Below are 17,103 nucleotides of genomic sequence, written 5' to 3' on the forward strand. Positions count from 1 at the left end.
GTTTTTCCACAGTGCCACTCTGTTTGGTCCCTTTATCATGTTGTTCACTTTAATTGGACTGATCTGTAATGCTAGACACGGCAAACATACGAGTGTCTGTTTAAACTCCTAAGCGGCTGTGGCACTCCACCACTACAAATTTTAAATCGACACTAACTTTTCAAATAACTTATGCTAATCTAATAGTATACCTAATATAAATCAACTTTGTAACTAAAGGGCCTTTTACACCGACAATTGGCCGCTGCAGCGAACGACTATCAACGAGACTTTGTTGATAGGCGCTCGTTTGCTCCTGTCACACGGAGCTATGTATGGGGGCGAGCGGTCGTTACTCCGATCGCACCCATTAAACAGCCCCAGTATGCTGGTGATAGAACATAGCATACCACATATGCGAAGGCAAATATTTGTCACTGTTCTCCCCAAAGTGACCCATTGTTTATTCATCGACAACATGAGGGCTCACCAAACACTTAAGCAACTTGTTATATTGTTGTTTTTTTTTTTGTTTTTTTTCAGAAGCCTAAAAGCTGTACTGCTGCTGCTGCAACCCTAAACATTAACCCACAGTTGAGAATTGAACCTCGATTGGATAAGGTGTGTCCTGCCACAGAGAATATCTATACAGATGATTTTTACATTAAACAGGACGTCATTGTGACTGCACTGGACAATGTGGAAGCCAGAAGATACGTAGACAGGTAGCTGTACGTGTAACAGTTTCTGTGCCTGATACAGATCTATTGATTCAACTGAAAGGACTGACTTAATTCATTTGTACTAAACTATTTTCCCTTTTTTTTTTCCTCTCTCCATATAGTCGCTCTGTGTCCAACATGCTCCCTCTGCTTGATTCTGGCACCATGGGGACAAAAGGACACACTGAAGTGATTGTACCTCTGTTAACGGAATCGTATAACAGTTATGTAAGCACCTTTTATATATAATTTTAGATTTAATCTGAATTAAATGAATAAACAGTAAAGTACCCAACCAGGGCACTCACCACTCCAACGGCAAGTAGTCAAGCCCTTTTGTCTCTTAGCACCTCAACTAAAGCATCCTGCTGTCAAAATCATAATGCATGTATTACCCTCTCGCTGCCGTGACAACTTTCACACTTTTGACATACAAAGTATAAAATTAACCCCTTAAAGGGAAGGTGTCATAGTTTTTATTTTTTTTATCATATTGCTTTTAATAAAATAGAAACAAAAATTTTATTTATTAGTGTTGTCACGTTCTAATTTTTACTGTGTTCTTACTTTTACTTCTCTATGGGGGCTGCCATTTTTCTTTTCATCTCTGTATGTGTCGATTAACGACACATACAGAGATGGAATACAGCACATACAACCCCATAGAGAATGCGAGCGGGAGCCGTTCCATTCTCAGAAGCATACACCATCTGTGTGGGAACGGCGCATGCGCCGCTCCCACACAGACCAAAGCTAAGCTCGTTCACAGAGAGATATCAGACGCCATTTTCATGTGGACCGGAAACTGCTGCCGGACATTAAGATGACTACTTCTGGCCGCTGCTTCCGGCCATATGTTCAGAAGCAAGGAATGGGAGCGTAGACCAGCGGAGGCGGCGGCAGGTAATTTATTTTAGTGTATGTGATGTGTGTATTATGCTGGTGTGATACGGTCTACTGAGCCCTGTATCTAATCCTCCTACACTGTGCAGTCGCTCAGAAAATGGCGGCACACAGTGTAGGAGGTTTGAAGATTCAACCCCTCCTTCTCCTGGCACTAGCCAGAAGAAGGGAGGGGGGATTGTGTGAGGACACTAGAGGAGTGTGCGCCACCCCAACTTTGCAGCATGAATCAATGAGGTTGCTTTACCACAGTGACCATGCTGCTCCCTCTAGTGCCCAACACATGGAAATGTTACAAATTAGAATCTAATTTATAATATTTCCTGACTTGTGAAAAAATTAATCTATATGTAATCACTCAAATACTAATTGTTTAACTGAAAAAAAATAAAAGAATTCTAGCGACACATTCCCTTTAAGGAAACAGCCATTTTTTGTTGTTTTTTTTCGTTTTCCTCTCCCCGCCTTCCAAGAAGCATAACTCCTCTTTTTTTTTTTTTTTTTTCTTTTCTTCTTCCCCTGTCATTAGAGTGGTGTGAGGGCTTATCTTTTGCGGGAGGAGTTGTTTCTATTGGTAGCACTTAAAGTACCATATAATGTACTGGGAAACTGTAAAAAAAAATATTTGCAGGCTGAAATTGGAAAAAAAAACTTTTTCCTCCATTGTTTTTGGGGGTTTCATTTTTATGGCTTTCACCATGCGGTTAAAACGACAACTTTATTCTGTGGCTCAATACGATTATTGCGATACCAAACTTATATAGGTGCAGACTCCGTATTGAAGGCCCCCACGTCTGACCACTTTCTGCTCCTATTAATCCCTGCCTCTAAATGTACCATACATAAGTATTGCAATTTATGGTGCCAGTGATCAAACGATTCCTTGTTAGGCTGGGTTCACACGACCATGTTACGTCCGTAATGGACGGAAGTCCCGGACCGAACACAGTGCAGGGAGCCGGGCTCCTAGCATCATAGTTATGTACGATGCTAGGAGTCCCTGCCTTTCCGTGGAACTACTGTCCCGTACTGAAAACATGATTACAGCACGGGACAGTTGTCCTGCAGGGAGGCAGGGACTCCTAGCATCGTACATAACTATGATGCCAGGAGCCCGGCTCCCTGCAGTGTGTTCGGTCCGGGACTTCCGGCCGAAATACGTTCTGTCCATTACTGACATAACATGGTCGTGTGAACCCAGCCTTAGGGTATGTTCACACGTAGTGACCAAAAACGTCTGAAAATATGAAGATGTTTTCAGGCGAAAACGGCTCCTGATTTTCAGACGTTTTTGTAGGCACTCCCGATTTTCGCAGCGTTTTTAACGGACGTTTTTGGAGCTGTTTTTCAATGGAGTCGATGAGAAACGCCTCCAAAAACGTCCCAAGAAGTGTCCTGCACTTCTTTTGTCGAGCTGTCATTTTACGCGCCGTATTTTGACAGCGTGTAAAATAAAGGCTCCTGGGAACAGAACATTGTAATTCCCATTGAAAGCAATAGGCAGATATTTGTAGATGTATTAGGGGCGTTTTTTCAGGTGTAATTCGAGGCGTAAAACTCCAGAATTACGCCTGAAAACACTGCGTGTGAACATACCCTTAAAGTCCCCTATGAGGTCTAAAAAGGAAAGTAAAAAAAAGTTTGAATTTCTTTTGTACATTATAAAAATCTAAGTTAAAAAAACACCCTTTTCCCATTTTTCCTTTTTGACCTCCTTTTTGAAAAAAAAAACCTATGTAAACTTTGGTTTGCCATAACCGTTTCGACCCACAAAACAATGTCGTTTTTACCGCACAGAACGCCACAAATAACAATGGGAGGAATTGCTGGGGGCATTTTTTTTTTCAGTTTCCCAACATATTATATGGAACGTTGTATTAAGAAGTACAACTTGTCCTACAAAAAAAAAAAAAAAAGCTATGTTAATGAAAAAATAGTTATGGCTTTTGAAACTAAATTAAGAAATGGCTGCGGCGTTAAAGGGGTTGTCAAGATATCTAAAAACATAGCTGCTTTTTTCCAAATACAGCTCCGGTGTAGGTGTTATTTACAGGTTATGTGGGGTCCAAGTTGCAATACCCACTTGCTTCCATGGACCTGAGCTGCATACCAGACACAACCCATTGACGGGTGTGGCGCAGTTTCTGGAATATAGCAACTATGTTTTGTTTTTTCCTAATCTGGGACAATCCCCTTAATGACCACCGATAAGCCTTTTCACGGCGGTCATTAGCGGGCTTTATTCTGATGCAATAGCCTTTTCACGGCGGTCATTAGGGGGCTTCATTCTGATGCAATAGCCTTTTCACGGCGGTCATTAGCGGGCTTTATTCTGATGCAATAGCCTTTTCACGGCGCTGCATCGGAATAAATAAACAGAGCAGGGAGCTTTTAAATCTCCCTGCTCTCAGCTAACAGAGGTAGCTGAGGGCTGGAGGCATCCCTGCTCGAACGTGTGAGATCGATATTCGTATCTATTTCACCCGTTTAACCCCTCATATGCGGCGCTCAATAGCGAGCGCCGCATCTGAGTGGTTTTGGAGAGAGGGAGGGAGCTCCCTCTCATCCCACTGACACCCGGCGATAAGATCGCCGAGTATTTGTGTCTCCGATGGCAGCAGGGGGTCTAATAAAGGCCCCCAGGTCTGCCTGTAGCGAATGCCTGCTATGCCATGCCAGAGGCATGGCCTAGCAGATGCCTGTCCATTTTAGGGTATGTGCACACACACTAATTACGTCCGTAATTGACGGACGTATTTCGGACGCAAGTCCCGGACCGAACACAGTGCAGAACAAGTATGATGCTAGGAGCCCGGCTCCCTGCACTGTGTTCGGTCCACTACTTGCGGCCGAAATACGTCCGTCAATTACGGACGTAATTAGTGTGTGTGCACATACCCTCAAACGGACAGGCAGTAATACACTTCAATACAAAAGCAGTTGCAGTGTATTATAAAAGCGATCGGATGATCGCATAGTGAAATCCCCTAGTGGGACTAGTAAAAAAAAGTTTAATAAAGTTACTGAAAAAAAATATGAAAAACCCACTTTTTCCCCTTACAAACTGCTTTACTATTAAAATAAACAACAAAATAAAGCAAAAAGTGTACACATATTTGGTGTCGCCGCGTCCGTAACGAACCCGATTAATAAAGCTTACTACATTATTTAACCCGCACGGTGAACGCTATAAAAAACAATGGAAAAATTGCTGTTTTCTGTGAATCCTGACTTTAAAAAAAAAATATTTAATAAGTGATCAAAAAGTCACATCTACTCCAAAATGGTACAAATAAAAACTACAAGTCCTCCCGCAAAAAAAAAGACCTACAACTGCATCGGCGGAACAATAAAAAAGTTATGGCTCTTCAAATATGGAGACACAAAAACAAATAATTTTGAAAAAAAAGTGTTTTTACTGTGTGCGTAGTAAAACATACAAAATCTATACAAATTTTTGTTGCAACCGTAACAACCCGTTGAATAAAGTTATTGTATCATTTATACCACACGGTAAACAGCGTAAATTTAGGACTCAAAAAAGTGGCGAAATTTCAGGCTTTCTTCTATTCCCCCCCCCAAAAAAGTTAATAAAAGTTAATCAATAAATATGTACGCCTAAATGGTGCTATTAAAAAATACAACTTGTTCCGCAAAAAACAAGACCTTATACAGCTAAGTCGACGCAAAAATAAAAAAAGTGTTAGCTCTTCGAATGTGACTATGGAAAAACGTAAAAAATGGCTTGGTCATTAGGGCCCAGAATGCAAGCAGGGGGAAGTGGTTCTGTTGGTCCTAAGTGAACTTTCTCCACTGGGAAGTTGTCTCTATTTTACTATGGGCAACATCTCCACTATTGTATACAGCAGTTTTCATTAATGAGGCTTCTTTGTACAGTGATTATTATGAATTAGGTAGAGGGGCATTAAAGTAATTTACAATTGAAAGGGATTTCATATAAAATTATTCTTGCGTTTTTATGTAGCGGGATCCGCCAGATGAAGAAATCCCATTTTGCACTTTAAAGTCATTTCCAGCAACCATTGAGCACACGATTCAGTGGGCCAGAGATAAGGTAGAGGATAATCCATATTTGCAGATATAATCATTTATGTATTTTTATATATGCCTTGTTCTCACTTATTTTGTCCTTATTTTTGTGTACATCCAGTTTGAGAGCTCCTTTACCCATAAACCATCTCTGTACAACAAATTTTGGCAGACACATTCAACTGTACAAAACGTTCTGCAGGTATGTATACTGTCCCCTGATAAATGTGCAGATGACTTTGGTACTCTCCTACTGGAAGGCCGGACAAAATTAAAAACTTTTATTAATTGTCGAAACATTTATTTACCATTGCTTGAATAGCGCATATGTATTCCTTTAGTTTTTTTTCAGATATTTTGACCAGTCCCGGTCACCAACCGGGATCACCATCTAAACGCGCGCGCGCGCGCACACACACACGCGCACGCACACGTGTTTTTAGAGTGTGGAAGGAAACCTCATTAGCATTCTATATCCTGGTCGTGTGATGGAGACACAGCTGCACATAAAAGTTCCTATTGAATGAAAGCAAGCCGAGATCTTAAAGAGACTCTGTCACCACATTAGAAGTGCCCTATCTCCTACATAATGTGATAGGCGCTGTAATGTAGGTGACAGCAGTGCTTTTTATTTAGAAAAACGTTCTATTTTCACAACATTATGAGCGATTTTAGATTTATGCTAATTACTTTCTTAATGCTCAACTGGGTGTGTTTTTACTTTAGACCAAGTGGGCATTGTACAGAGGAGTGTATGACGCTGACCAATCAGCATCATGCACTCCTCTCCATTCATTTAGTCAGCGCATAGGGATCCTGCTAGATCATTATGTGCTGTCTTATACTAACACATTAACGTTACTGAAGTGTTTAGACAGTGACTAGACATACCTTCCAGACAGGACGGGATATCTATTCACAATCCCTGCACTTCGTTAACGTACGTTTGGTACTTACAGCAGAGCAAGCGTAATCTCGCGAGATCTCGCTGTAAATGACAGGATACAGCGAGATTACGATTTGCTTTGCTGTAAGTACCACAGAAACGTTAACTAAGTGCAGGGATTGTGAATAGACATACAGTCCTGTCTGGAAGGAATGTCTAGTCACTGTCTAAACACTTTAGTAACGTTAATGTGTTAGTATAAGACAGCACATAGTGAATAACGCAGTGTCCCTATGCGCTGAGTAAATGAATGGAGAGAAGTGCATGATGCTGATTGGTCAGCGTCATACACTCCTCTGTACAACGCCCACTTGGTCTAAAGTAAAAACACGCCCAGTTGGGCATTGAGAAACTAATTCTCATAAATCTAAAATCGCTCCTAATGTGGTGAAAATAGATAGTTTTTCTAAATAAAAAGCACTGCTGTCACCTACATTATAGCGCCCATCTCCTTATGTAGGAGATGGGGCACTTATGTGGTGACAGTCTATTTAAATATCATGAGATATTGAGAAAGTAGATTGGGAAAATTGTATAAAACCTTTAATTTTGCAGAAAATAACTTTACTTGCTGGAGCCAGAAAACCCCTTATAAGGCTAGATTCACACGACCGATTGCAAAATCCGATGTGAAAAATCGCAGTTTTTCACATCCGAGTTGCACCCGTGCCGGACTTTTTTTTTTTTTTTTTTAACTGATCCCCAATAGACACGAGTCTATTGAGGGATCTGTGAAAATGGAAGAAAATCGGACATGTCCTATTTTTCAACAGACCCTTCACATGGTCCGTTAATATAACGGCCGTGTGAACCGCTCCATTGAAATACATGCATCTGTGTGACAGCCATTGTTTTAAAGGCCGTCACACGGACGTATATTACGGTCATGTGAATAAGCCCCAAGGCATAGCTTTGTTTCACTGCAGATAATGACAGGGTCTGTAGGATTAACGGTCTTTTTCTCTGTGGTGATCGTATTCTCTTGTCGTCTTTCTTAGAGAATAAAGTCTTGTGAAAGCTTAGAAGGCTGCTTCCATGTTGTTAAACTACTTAGCAGGAAGCCCAGATGTTGGTCGCAATGTGTGGAACTTGCAAGATTAAAGTTTGAGAAGTATTTCAATCATAAGGTCGGTAAAACCTTAGAGGTATTCCAGACGCACCAATTAACATTGTCTATGTCCCTTAATCTGCTCAGTCAGACGTGTCCTCACCGGTGATGCATTTATTTACCACTTTGCCACTTTTCGGAGGTAATTTACAGTCTTTTTATTCTAGGATATGCAGCCTGTGGAAGCGGTTCTTCTACTTGTCTGTCATTAGATGTTAGATATGTGTGGCACTTTGAGGGGCTGTTTAGTTGGTATCATTGTACCCACTATTAGAACTGTATTATGGCGTCATCCTGATGTCCTTATTTTAAAAGGTCTGTCATAGTAACAGGTTCTCTAAAATGGGTATTTCCAGAATAATTGTCTGATCGCTGGGGGCCCCACCAATGGGACATCCACCACCCATTGCAAGAACAGGGGTCCCAAATCCTCTGGTTTTTCTCACTGATATCCTGAAGTGAGGAGGACATGGAATGGGGCAGCGGCCGAGCATGCGCGCTACCGCTTCATTTAAAGTCTCTGGAAATGATGGCAAAACTGAGTACTTCGAGCTGCTCCTCCCTGCTGGTGGTGCAGTGAGGAGGATCTTGGGGTTTGGGACCACCGTTCGTGCGATAGGTGGGGGTCCCATCAGTGGGCACCCTGCTATCAGGCAATTATCACCTATCCTGTGAATAGGTGATAACGGTCGATTCTGTCAATACCACTTTAATTCTAAAAGGTCTCTAAATGATAACGGCTTACTATTTCAGTATGTATTGGAGCATGTTTGAGTTATATTTACTCTTTTTGTTATCCTAGGCTCAGCAGCTATTGCATTCATTCCCTCTTGACACCCGGCTAAAAGATGGCAGTAAGTACCTGCTAATAAACCAGAATATAAAAAAAGCATGGTCACCCTGCACCACTTGTCTTTTTGCTGCTCTCCCTTTTAAATGTTCCGAATCGTTTAGTAAGATAAGAAAATAAACTACTTTCTATCTTTTATAATAACTGATGCCAGCTCTCATTGATGGGACATTGATCTGCCCATAGACCTAAGATATGTCAGCAGAACCAGTCATAGGATCTATATACAATGTAATGTCCACGGGGGGGCTGGATCTAATATGAGAGAACAGCTGGCAGCTGCTTATACTTTCCTGGTCCATAGAGTAAATCTGCACATTCAGCTAAACCAAATGTGCTTGTTAGGGTATGTTCACACACACTAATTACGGACGTAAATCTGGCGTATTAACCCCCGAATTACGTCCGAAAATTACGGCTTGAATGCGTTGACAAACATCTGCCCATTGAAAGCAATGGGCTGACGTTTGTCTGTTCACACGAGGCGTATATTTACGCGCCGCTGACAAAAGACCGCGCGTAAATGAACGCCCGCGTCAAAGAAGTGACCTGTCACTTCTTGGGGCGTAATTGGAGCCGTTGTTCATTGACTCCAATGAAAAGCCGCGCCAATTACGTCCGTAATGGACGCGGCGTTCAAGCGCCTGCACATGCCGTAACGGCTGAAATGACGGGGCTGTTTTCTCCTGGAAACAGCCCCGTAATTTCGGCCGTTACGGACGCCCTCGTGTGAACATACCCTTAATGAAAGTTTGAAATATTTTCGGTTGCAGACGGAATGAGCTTTAAGATGGCAACTTTGTTAGGCCCCACGCACACGACCGTAAAATGGACCATAATTACGTACCCATTCATTTCTATGGCTGTCCGACACCTTCCCATATATTTACGGGAAGACGTCCGTGCCGTAGAAACTTTCCGTAAAAAATAGGACGTTCTATGTTTGTATTTTCCGCACCGTGCTCCCATACTTTATAATGGGAGCAAGGCCCATAAATTCAGACTGCTGTGAATGGGGCCAAATGTCTATGACCAGGATTATACTGATCTCTTGAGATTTCTTCTCATTCAGAGAACCACTTAGACTGTGTTTTTGTTCCCCCTCCCCCCTTCTAGGTTTATTTTGGCAGTCTCCAAAGCGACCACCTACTCCAATGCAATTTGATATAGAGGATCTGTTGTAAGTATATATGTAGTTTATGTTGGTGAATTAGTTTCAATATAATTTATACATCCGGCTCAAATAATAATAGTTAATATACTGAGGGTTAAAATTTGGTCCTAGTAAGGTAATTGCAGAAACTGCTGCTACCACCATGGTGTCTGGGGGGGGGGGGGGGGTTTCCTGTGCATGCTGCTTATACATATAGGTGGTGTCTATGGAAAAGTGGATTGCTGTCTACAAATCCTGCTTGTTTTCTAGTGTAGACTGCTCTATGAACTGTGCTGCTTCCTTCAGCTTTAATACCTTAGTTTTTATGGGAAAGTGCATATTCACTATATGTGAGCACTACGTGAGCGGTTTTTGAGCCCTATTTATATTGAAGTATAGAACCTTTTTAATACAATCTAAAATATGGAACGTTTGTGCTGTAACAGACTGTTTTGACACCGTCTTTATCATCGCCTAGGCATTTCAGCTTTATACTCAGCGCAGCCAAACTATATGCAGATGTTTACAGCATCAAGTTCACTGAAAAGGTAAAGTATTGTAGGATGAACAGTGTTTTTTCTAAATGAGTGAATTATGAAAAATTACACTAATCTTTAATTGGACGTCCACTCAAAATGATCTATGTCATACATACATGTGAGATGATGTGAAGACAGACGGACGGACGATTTAAAGACCAACTGATTTTCATAATTAAAGGTCTTTAGAGAGCGTTTATACTCCTCTGCCACTGCTCGGAGATTTCGGTTACTGACACAAGTCTAAGCTCACTGACAATAATTTGAATGGTTCTTTGCTTTACATCTGACACAACATTCATAGTAACAGAAATCTATGAGCAGTACCAAAGGGGTATAAAGGGAATCTCTAGATGACCTAAGAAAACTAAGCCAGTTTAAGTGCCGCAGAAGCAGTCACATGGTTGCGCTCGACCAGTCAGCCAAGTAGGAAGCTCAATTCACATAGAAGCTACACGTGCAGGGCAATTGCAGAGTTGTTTTTGTATGACGGACACCTTTAAACCTTAATTTATTATAATTTTATTTTTATTTCTTAAAGGCTATGTACATTTTGTGGCCCTTTTAAATTTGGGTTCGTTTTTTTTAGCCCGTATTATAGCCAATGCAATCTAAACAAAACTCTTACAAATCATTATTAAAAATGTATCTGTTTTGGCTTCTGTAGCCTACGTGTATTCTAGTATATAACATATAATGTATATAGTTGAACTTTAGGATTAAAGTGCATGCTGTCAGAAAACAAGTCTGACGGATTGGACTGTGAACAGGCTGCTATGTGCTAGAATTACGTGCAGGCTGCAGAAGCCGAACGAAGTGACATTTTTAATAACTCCTTGTAGAAGTGTATTTTTAGCCCATAATACATCTAATGCAATAAAAAACAAAATTGCCCCAAAGGTGTCCATAGCCATCTGTGACTATAATATATCAGAAGATATTTTTGAGTGGATGTTCCCTTCAACCTCTTCCTACCCTGCAACTTACTATTACGTTGCGGTTAGCGGGTTGTTATGGCTCTCAGAATGTGGCGACACAAATTAAATTCCTTTTAGAAAGTATTTTTCTTGTGTGACAGTAAAACGGCAAAATATAAAAAAAATTATAAATTTTGGTATTGCCGTAATAGTTACGACCTGCAGAACAGAGTTTACGTGTTGTATATGCCGCATGGTGAACGCCATAAGAACAATACTTCTACTAACCTTCTAACCAGTTTTTGCTTGATCTCAATAGTCACTGCTGCTTTTTCTGTTTGTTTACATCCCTTGCTTCTGTTCCTGTCTTGTAACCAACCATACCCATGATCCCTTGCTGCATCTGAGGAGACAGCTTACATCCCCCCCCCCCCCTTCCCTCCACAGCATCTCCGCTATTTGCATATGCTCTATGCTCATAGGTCATTCCCTTCTCTTATTACAGGCAGCCAGCTCCCTGCACAGTCACACACCCAGTAATAATCATACAGGGATGATGGGGGTTATATACAGGGATGATGACCCCATCATCCCTGTATATAACCCCATCATCCATGTATTTTATGTAACCCAGCGTGGGCGATGAGAGAAGAGGATGGGTGTGTATGAGGGGAGATGTGGTGGCCAGGCAGTGAGGGAACTCCAGAGATATTCTCTGTAGGCAATGCCACACTGCCCACCCGTGGGCAGCTCAATTGGGACTCCCTCTAGGAGTGGAATCCCCAGCCAGAGCGTTGCCGACGCTTTGGCCGGGCATTCCTCTGCTGGAGTAGCCCCTGACATCGCTGTCCATAGACCATGAAGTCAGGGGATCCTCCTGGACCGGAATGTGATGTCAGGGGCAACCCCAGAGCAGAGCCCTAGTATAGGCTCTGCTCCGTAACTCTAGGGAAGCCACTGACTTCACTGTCCATATAGGGGGGCGTGTACCTTGAGAGACGACGCTCCGTGTCTTTGCTCTTCCGGCTGAAAAGAGGCACGGCGTGTCATCAACTACAGGCAGTTGGACCAGAGGTGGAGCTCTGAAGAGCTCATGAACCATACGCCCAGCCCACTGCCTGTAAACCTAGTTGGTGACGCACCATGCCTCTTTTCAGCTGGAAGTGCTGGCTGAGTAAAGACACGGAACGTCACAGAAAATAAAATGTTAACTTTGGATATGGTCACGTGACTGATAAATAGAAGTAGCTGTTCCAAAAATAAAAAAAACGTTCTAATATAATGTCCATTGTACATGTCCGCTTATGTTGAAATAGAAATAAAATGTATTCCTGGCCAACCCCTTTAAGGCCCAAACTAGGCCACGTCGTTTTAAGAGGTTAAAGCAAAGTTTTAGAACCACTTATATTATTTAGATGACCTGCAGAACATACAATTGTGAAAAGCAGAATGCGGACTGTATTTATGCCAGGCATCCGAACAGCTCATCTTTCTAGTTGAGTAAAGTGTGCACTTTACAACACCACGCTTTACTGATTCATTCATACTTTTACTACACTATATATACACTCTCATTTTGTTATTTAATGTTGTTGGCTTTTTATTACCGGTCATAAAATAGACTTCCCTGGTTGAACTTGATGGACACATACTAACTATGTATCAAATATGTGGACAAAGCGCATGCAAGCAGCATAGCGACTTGTCAGGGCAAACAAACTTGTTTTACTTTGCTATAATAACCTTTCACAGATGAAATTCTGTGTCTATATAGGATTTTCACAAGAAAAGGTGTTCAGATTTATTGCATTCTTCTACCCACATTTTGCCTAATCATACATGGAACAAAAACGTTTAGATGCCAGCATTGCTGTACTATAATAAAACCGAACCTTCTGTAATATACAACATATGTACAATATAGTGAAACTACAGAATGAGGTTTAAAATGGACCTCCAGCTTTTGCAAACTTCTGACATGGGTCACACAGCGAAAATCCTTCAACTTTTACCTGTGGCAAATTTAGGTCTATGCGGCTATGTCAACATTAGCTTGGAGGCCTACGGAAATGCTGAGGCCTCAAAGCGAAAATATGGGGCTCAATGTATCTTTTAAGAAGAGGGATGACTTAGTGGAAATGTACATTTTAAGAATAAGCATATAGTGTCTATCTATTATCTGTGTGTTTTTAAAAGCTTCTAATTCAGAATGAGAATTAAATTCTATCTTTTACGGCTGGTACACTTTCAGGAATTGTCACTGGACATGATTAAGAAAATAATATCCGGAGTGAACGTCAAAGAATTTACACCATCAAACAAGGTAATGTATGGCCTGTCTTCAGCTCTTCCTGTGCAGCTGAGTCCTGGCAAGGAAAGAGGAGTTGAAGAGCATGGTGTTTGGCAAAACACTTTGTCTTGGTAGACCATGTGGGTACCAGGGCAGGACCCTAACCCACGCAATGCCCATATCAACACCGTATATTTGCAAGTCCTGCCTCAAGTTAAAATAGGTTGAGAGTTTTTTAGACTGTTGTGTTTTCACTTGTACTTGCGAGACCTTCATATATAGAAGTATTACCCAATAAAAGTCAAAGTAGAATAATTCCATCTTTAGTTGCTCCATTCCCAACAAGTCCCTACTTACACCCTTGAGCAACTTGAGTGGTTTGCTGTCCTTCCAAAAAAAAAGTCAGAAGACCAGTGGTCTTGTGTACTCCTATAAGTGTATTATGTTTACTACTACTGTTACTTTTTCATGTGTTGGCTACAATCGTACTGCTAGTCATTTCATATACACTTACACTTTCACAAACAGGAGAATAAAAGTAAAAGACAATAGCATTTTTCTTTAAGTCTTCTTAGAATTGCTTTAGTTTTTCAATGTGTGTTCTTCTTTTCCCCTTTAGATTGTAGAAACAGATGAAAATGCAAAGAAGCCTGACCAAACCCCAGTGAGCAGTGAAGATGAGCGGCTGGCAGTGGTGCAGTTGGAAAGAGTCATTGCAGATGGCCAAACCTCACAAGGTCCGTTCTGGGAGTCTTCGAATAAGATGTTTAGATGTAATAACCAATGAACTCACAATCTCGTTGTAACATGCAAACTATGGAAATGTAGCATCTTCTTCCTTTTTTTTTTCCCTCCTTCCTGATTGACAACCCATGGATCCAGGGGCAGCTCACCAATAATCCCTAATCCCTGGCTGTTCATTATTAAAGCATTGTTATATTTGGTGAGATTTAATGGGGTCCTAAAATCTACCAGTTAACGCCATAAAAAACACACCCACGCCCTTGGGGGCGGTGGCGTGGACAGGAGCAGCAAAATCTTAAATGTCACGGGGCGGGGGGGGGGGGTTTCGCTGAGAACTTTAACGTTAAAGTTCTCATCTTCATTATCGGCTACCGCCGGTGTTGGCATTACCCAAAATGTACTGCTGCGGGTAAAATCCTAAATGTGTGTGGGTGCATGTTCGTGTGAGCTTGGGAATGTTACATCAAGGTGACTTTAAAGTACGTATTACAATCAGCCTCGGCGATACATAATGGACCTTGTCTATGATTGTAACATGGTTTCATGTGTACACATTTCGGTAGTCGTTTGTGAATTTTAGAGAGCGTTAATTTTCATTTTTGTACGTTTCTATGGTCCTATCACAAAATGCATTTGACCGAAACGGAAAGGATTACTTTATTGATGATGAGGGGGTATGGCGAAGAAAAAATAAGATCCTATCGAGATATAGCAGCTTTATTCAATGCCACTTATCCTATCCGTGATCCAATCTCATTGTCAACTGTTAAAAGAACTGTTCATCGTTTCGAAATAACCGGTTCAATTAAAGACGCACCAAGATCCGGAAGACCCAAACATGCTAGAAATGATGAAAAAGCTTTACATGTTCTGCTCACTGTGCATGATAATCCTCATACATCTGTCTCGAGTGCAGCACAACAAGCGACTACTGAAATGTGTACACATGAAATCATGTTACAATCGCAGACAAGGTCCATTTTGTATCGCCGAGGCTGATGGTAATAATACGTAATTTAAAGTCACCTTGATGTGACATTGCCAAGCACACGCGCCCACACACATTTCGGATTTTAACCCGCGCGGTACATTTTGGCTAATGCTAACACCGGCGGTAGCCGATGATGAAGATGATGACTTTAAAGTTCAATATCTCAGCGAAAAAAAATCCTATTTCAAAATCATTTGCAGCATTGTTTCTGTATTGAAAAGAGCTTTCAAATGAGCCCCCACTCGACCCCCCTGTGCCATTTAAGATTTTGCTAAGATATATATGTGTATGTATATGTTAGTCCTTAACTATGAGTATTTACATTTACAATCTTTTTGCTCTGGTAGAAGACCTACAAATGAAGATTCTATCGTTTGAAAAGGATGACGACCGCAATGAGCATATCAACTTCATTACAGCAGCTTCCAACTTGAGAGCTAATATGTATAGCATTGAACCGGCTGACAGACTAAAGACCAAGCGCATCGCAGGAAAGATTATCCCGGCTATAGCTACAGCTACGGCAGCGGTGTCTGGCCTGGTTAGTGGGAATCCACCTGTAACACATCTGTGTTTTTTACTTGTGTCTGTTCTATCATTTTCAATCCTATTAAACTTTCCTGTCAGCCGATTTTACTTATTTTTTACAGATTTATAAAGAGACATATCTAATTATAGGAGTGTTTCTTGTTTGTTACGTTGCGAGACACAGACCGTGGGTATATGCTGTTGCCACTCTGAGGCTTGACGCTATGAAATTAAAAAAAAAGTGAGTTCTACAGAATATACCATGCCCACAGACACTGAGCTATTCAGTCTTCGCTTGTCGTAGGAGGCAGACACTTCTGCTGACTGCAGCAGAGTCTCTACCAAGATTTTTTTTCTTTTTCATGGAAGAATTACCTTGGTTGGTGTGAGTATCGCAAGCCTGCCCCCCCCCCCCCCCCCTACTAGCGTTTTTTCCTTTTTACAGGATTCTATGCTTTTTACAAAGGGGTTTTGGATCACGGTTTAGCTCTCCGCTCCCTGAAGGGGCAGGTATCTGCCCTTTCCATTTTGTTCGGTCGCCCGTTGGCGTCTAATGCTGATTTTTTTTTTTTTTTTTTTTTTGTAGTGGTCTCTGAGTTGGTGGTTCTCTCTTGTCATTCTTAATTTCTGACTCTTCACCAAAACAAGGCGGTGCTCTGCACTGTGACCTTCTTTTTGCCTAAAGTGGATTTGGCCTTCAACATGAATGAGGATATTGTCTTTCCTTTTTTTGTCCTTCTCCCAGTCATTCGAGGAAGCGTTTCCTCTACAATCTGGATATTGTTCGTGCTCTTCAACGGCTTCCTGCGGTCGGATTCCCTCTTTAACCTCCCATGAGGGTCCCAGGAAGGGTTTGGTGGCCTTTAAGGCCACCATTGCTCAATGGATTCGAAGGATTGTTTTCAAGGCTAATCGCGCCTGGGGAAAAGCTCCCGCTTTCCAGTGCATGTCCTACTCTACCAGAGCGGTTGGGATTTCCTGGGCTGTGCGCCATCAGGCCTCTGCCCACTTTAATTGTGCAAGGCGGCCATGTGGTCTTCTCGGCACACCTTTTGTCAAGTTCTACCAGGTGCAAACATTTTGCATCTGCAGACGCTTTTCTGGGTCACAAGGTGTTGCAGGCATCTTTGAAATGGCTGACCATGTCGTGCGTTCTGTTCCCACCCCTGGGACTGCTCTAGGACTTCCCACGGTCTGTGCCCCCCAATGTAACAAACAAGAAAACAGGATTTTTTTTATTTTTTTTTGAGTACTCCCTGTAAAATCCTTCTTGTCCAGGTCATTGGGGGACACCGCTCCCACCCAATTGTTTTCAAGGTTTTTTTTTTTGTTTTTTTCATTTACGGTTGTCCGGTTGAGGTATTCCCCTTCACATGTTTTGAC

The 17,103-nt window shown here is 41.7% G+C and overlaps 1 protein-coding gene across 1 annotated transcript in view; it reads left to right on the top strand.

Moving 5' to 3' along the window:
• Positions 1-17,103, top strand: part of UBA6 (ubiquitin like modifier activating enzyme 6) — a 92,577-nt gene that overhangs the window by 57,464 nt on the left and 18,010 nt on the right. Inside the window, exons 19-29 of the mRNA XM_075861572.1 lie at positions 523-704; positions 824-929; positions 5,590-5,679; positions 5,776-5,856; positions 7,599-7,727; positions 8,511-8,562; positions 9,675-9,738; positions 10,190-10,259; positions 13,419-13,490; positions 14,077-14,194; positions 15,540-15,733. Coding sequence (XP_075717687.1) covers positions 523-704; positions 824-929; positions 5,590-5,679; positions 5,776-5,856; positions 7,599-7,727; positions 8,511-8,562; positions 9,675-9,738; positions 10,190-10,259; positions 13,419-13,490; positions 14,077-14,194; positions 15,540-15,733 — 1,158 coding nt within the window. The remainder of the gene's footprint in view (positions 1-522; positions 705-823; positions 930-5,589; positions 5,680-5,775; positions 5,857-7,598; positions 7,728-8,510; positions 8,563-9,674; positions 9,739-10,189; positions 10,260-13,418; positions 13,491-14,076; positions 14,195-15,539; positions 15,734-17,103) is intronic.

This window comes from Rhinoderma darwinii, chromosome 1 (assembly GCF_050947455.1).
Source record: "Rhinoderma darwinii isolate aRhiDar2 chromosome 1, aRhiDar2.hap1, whole genome shotgun sequence".
Lineage (NCBI taxonomy): Eukaryota > Metazoa > Chordata > Amphibia > Anura > Rhinodermatidae > Rhinoderma > Rhinoderma darwinii.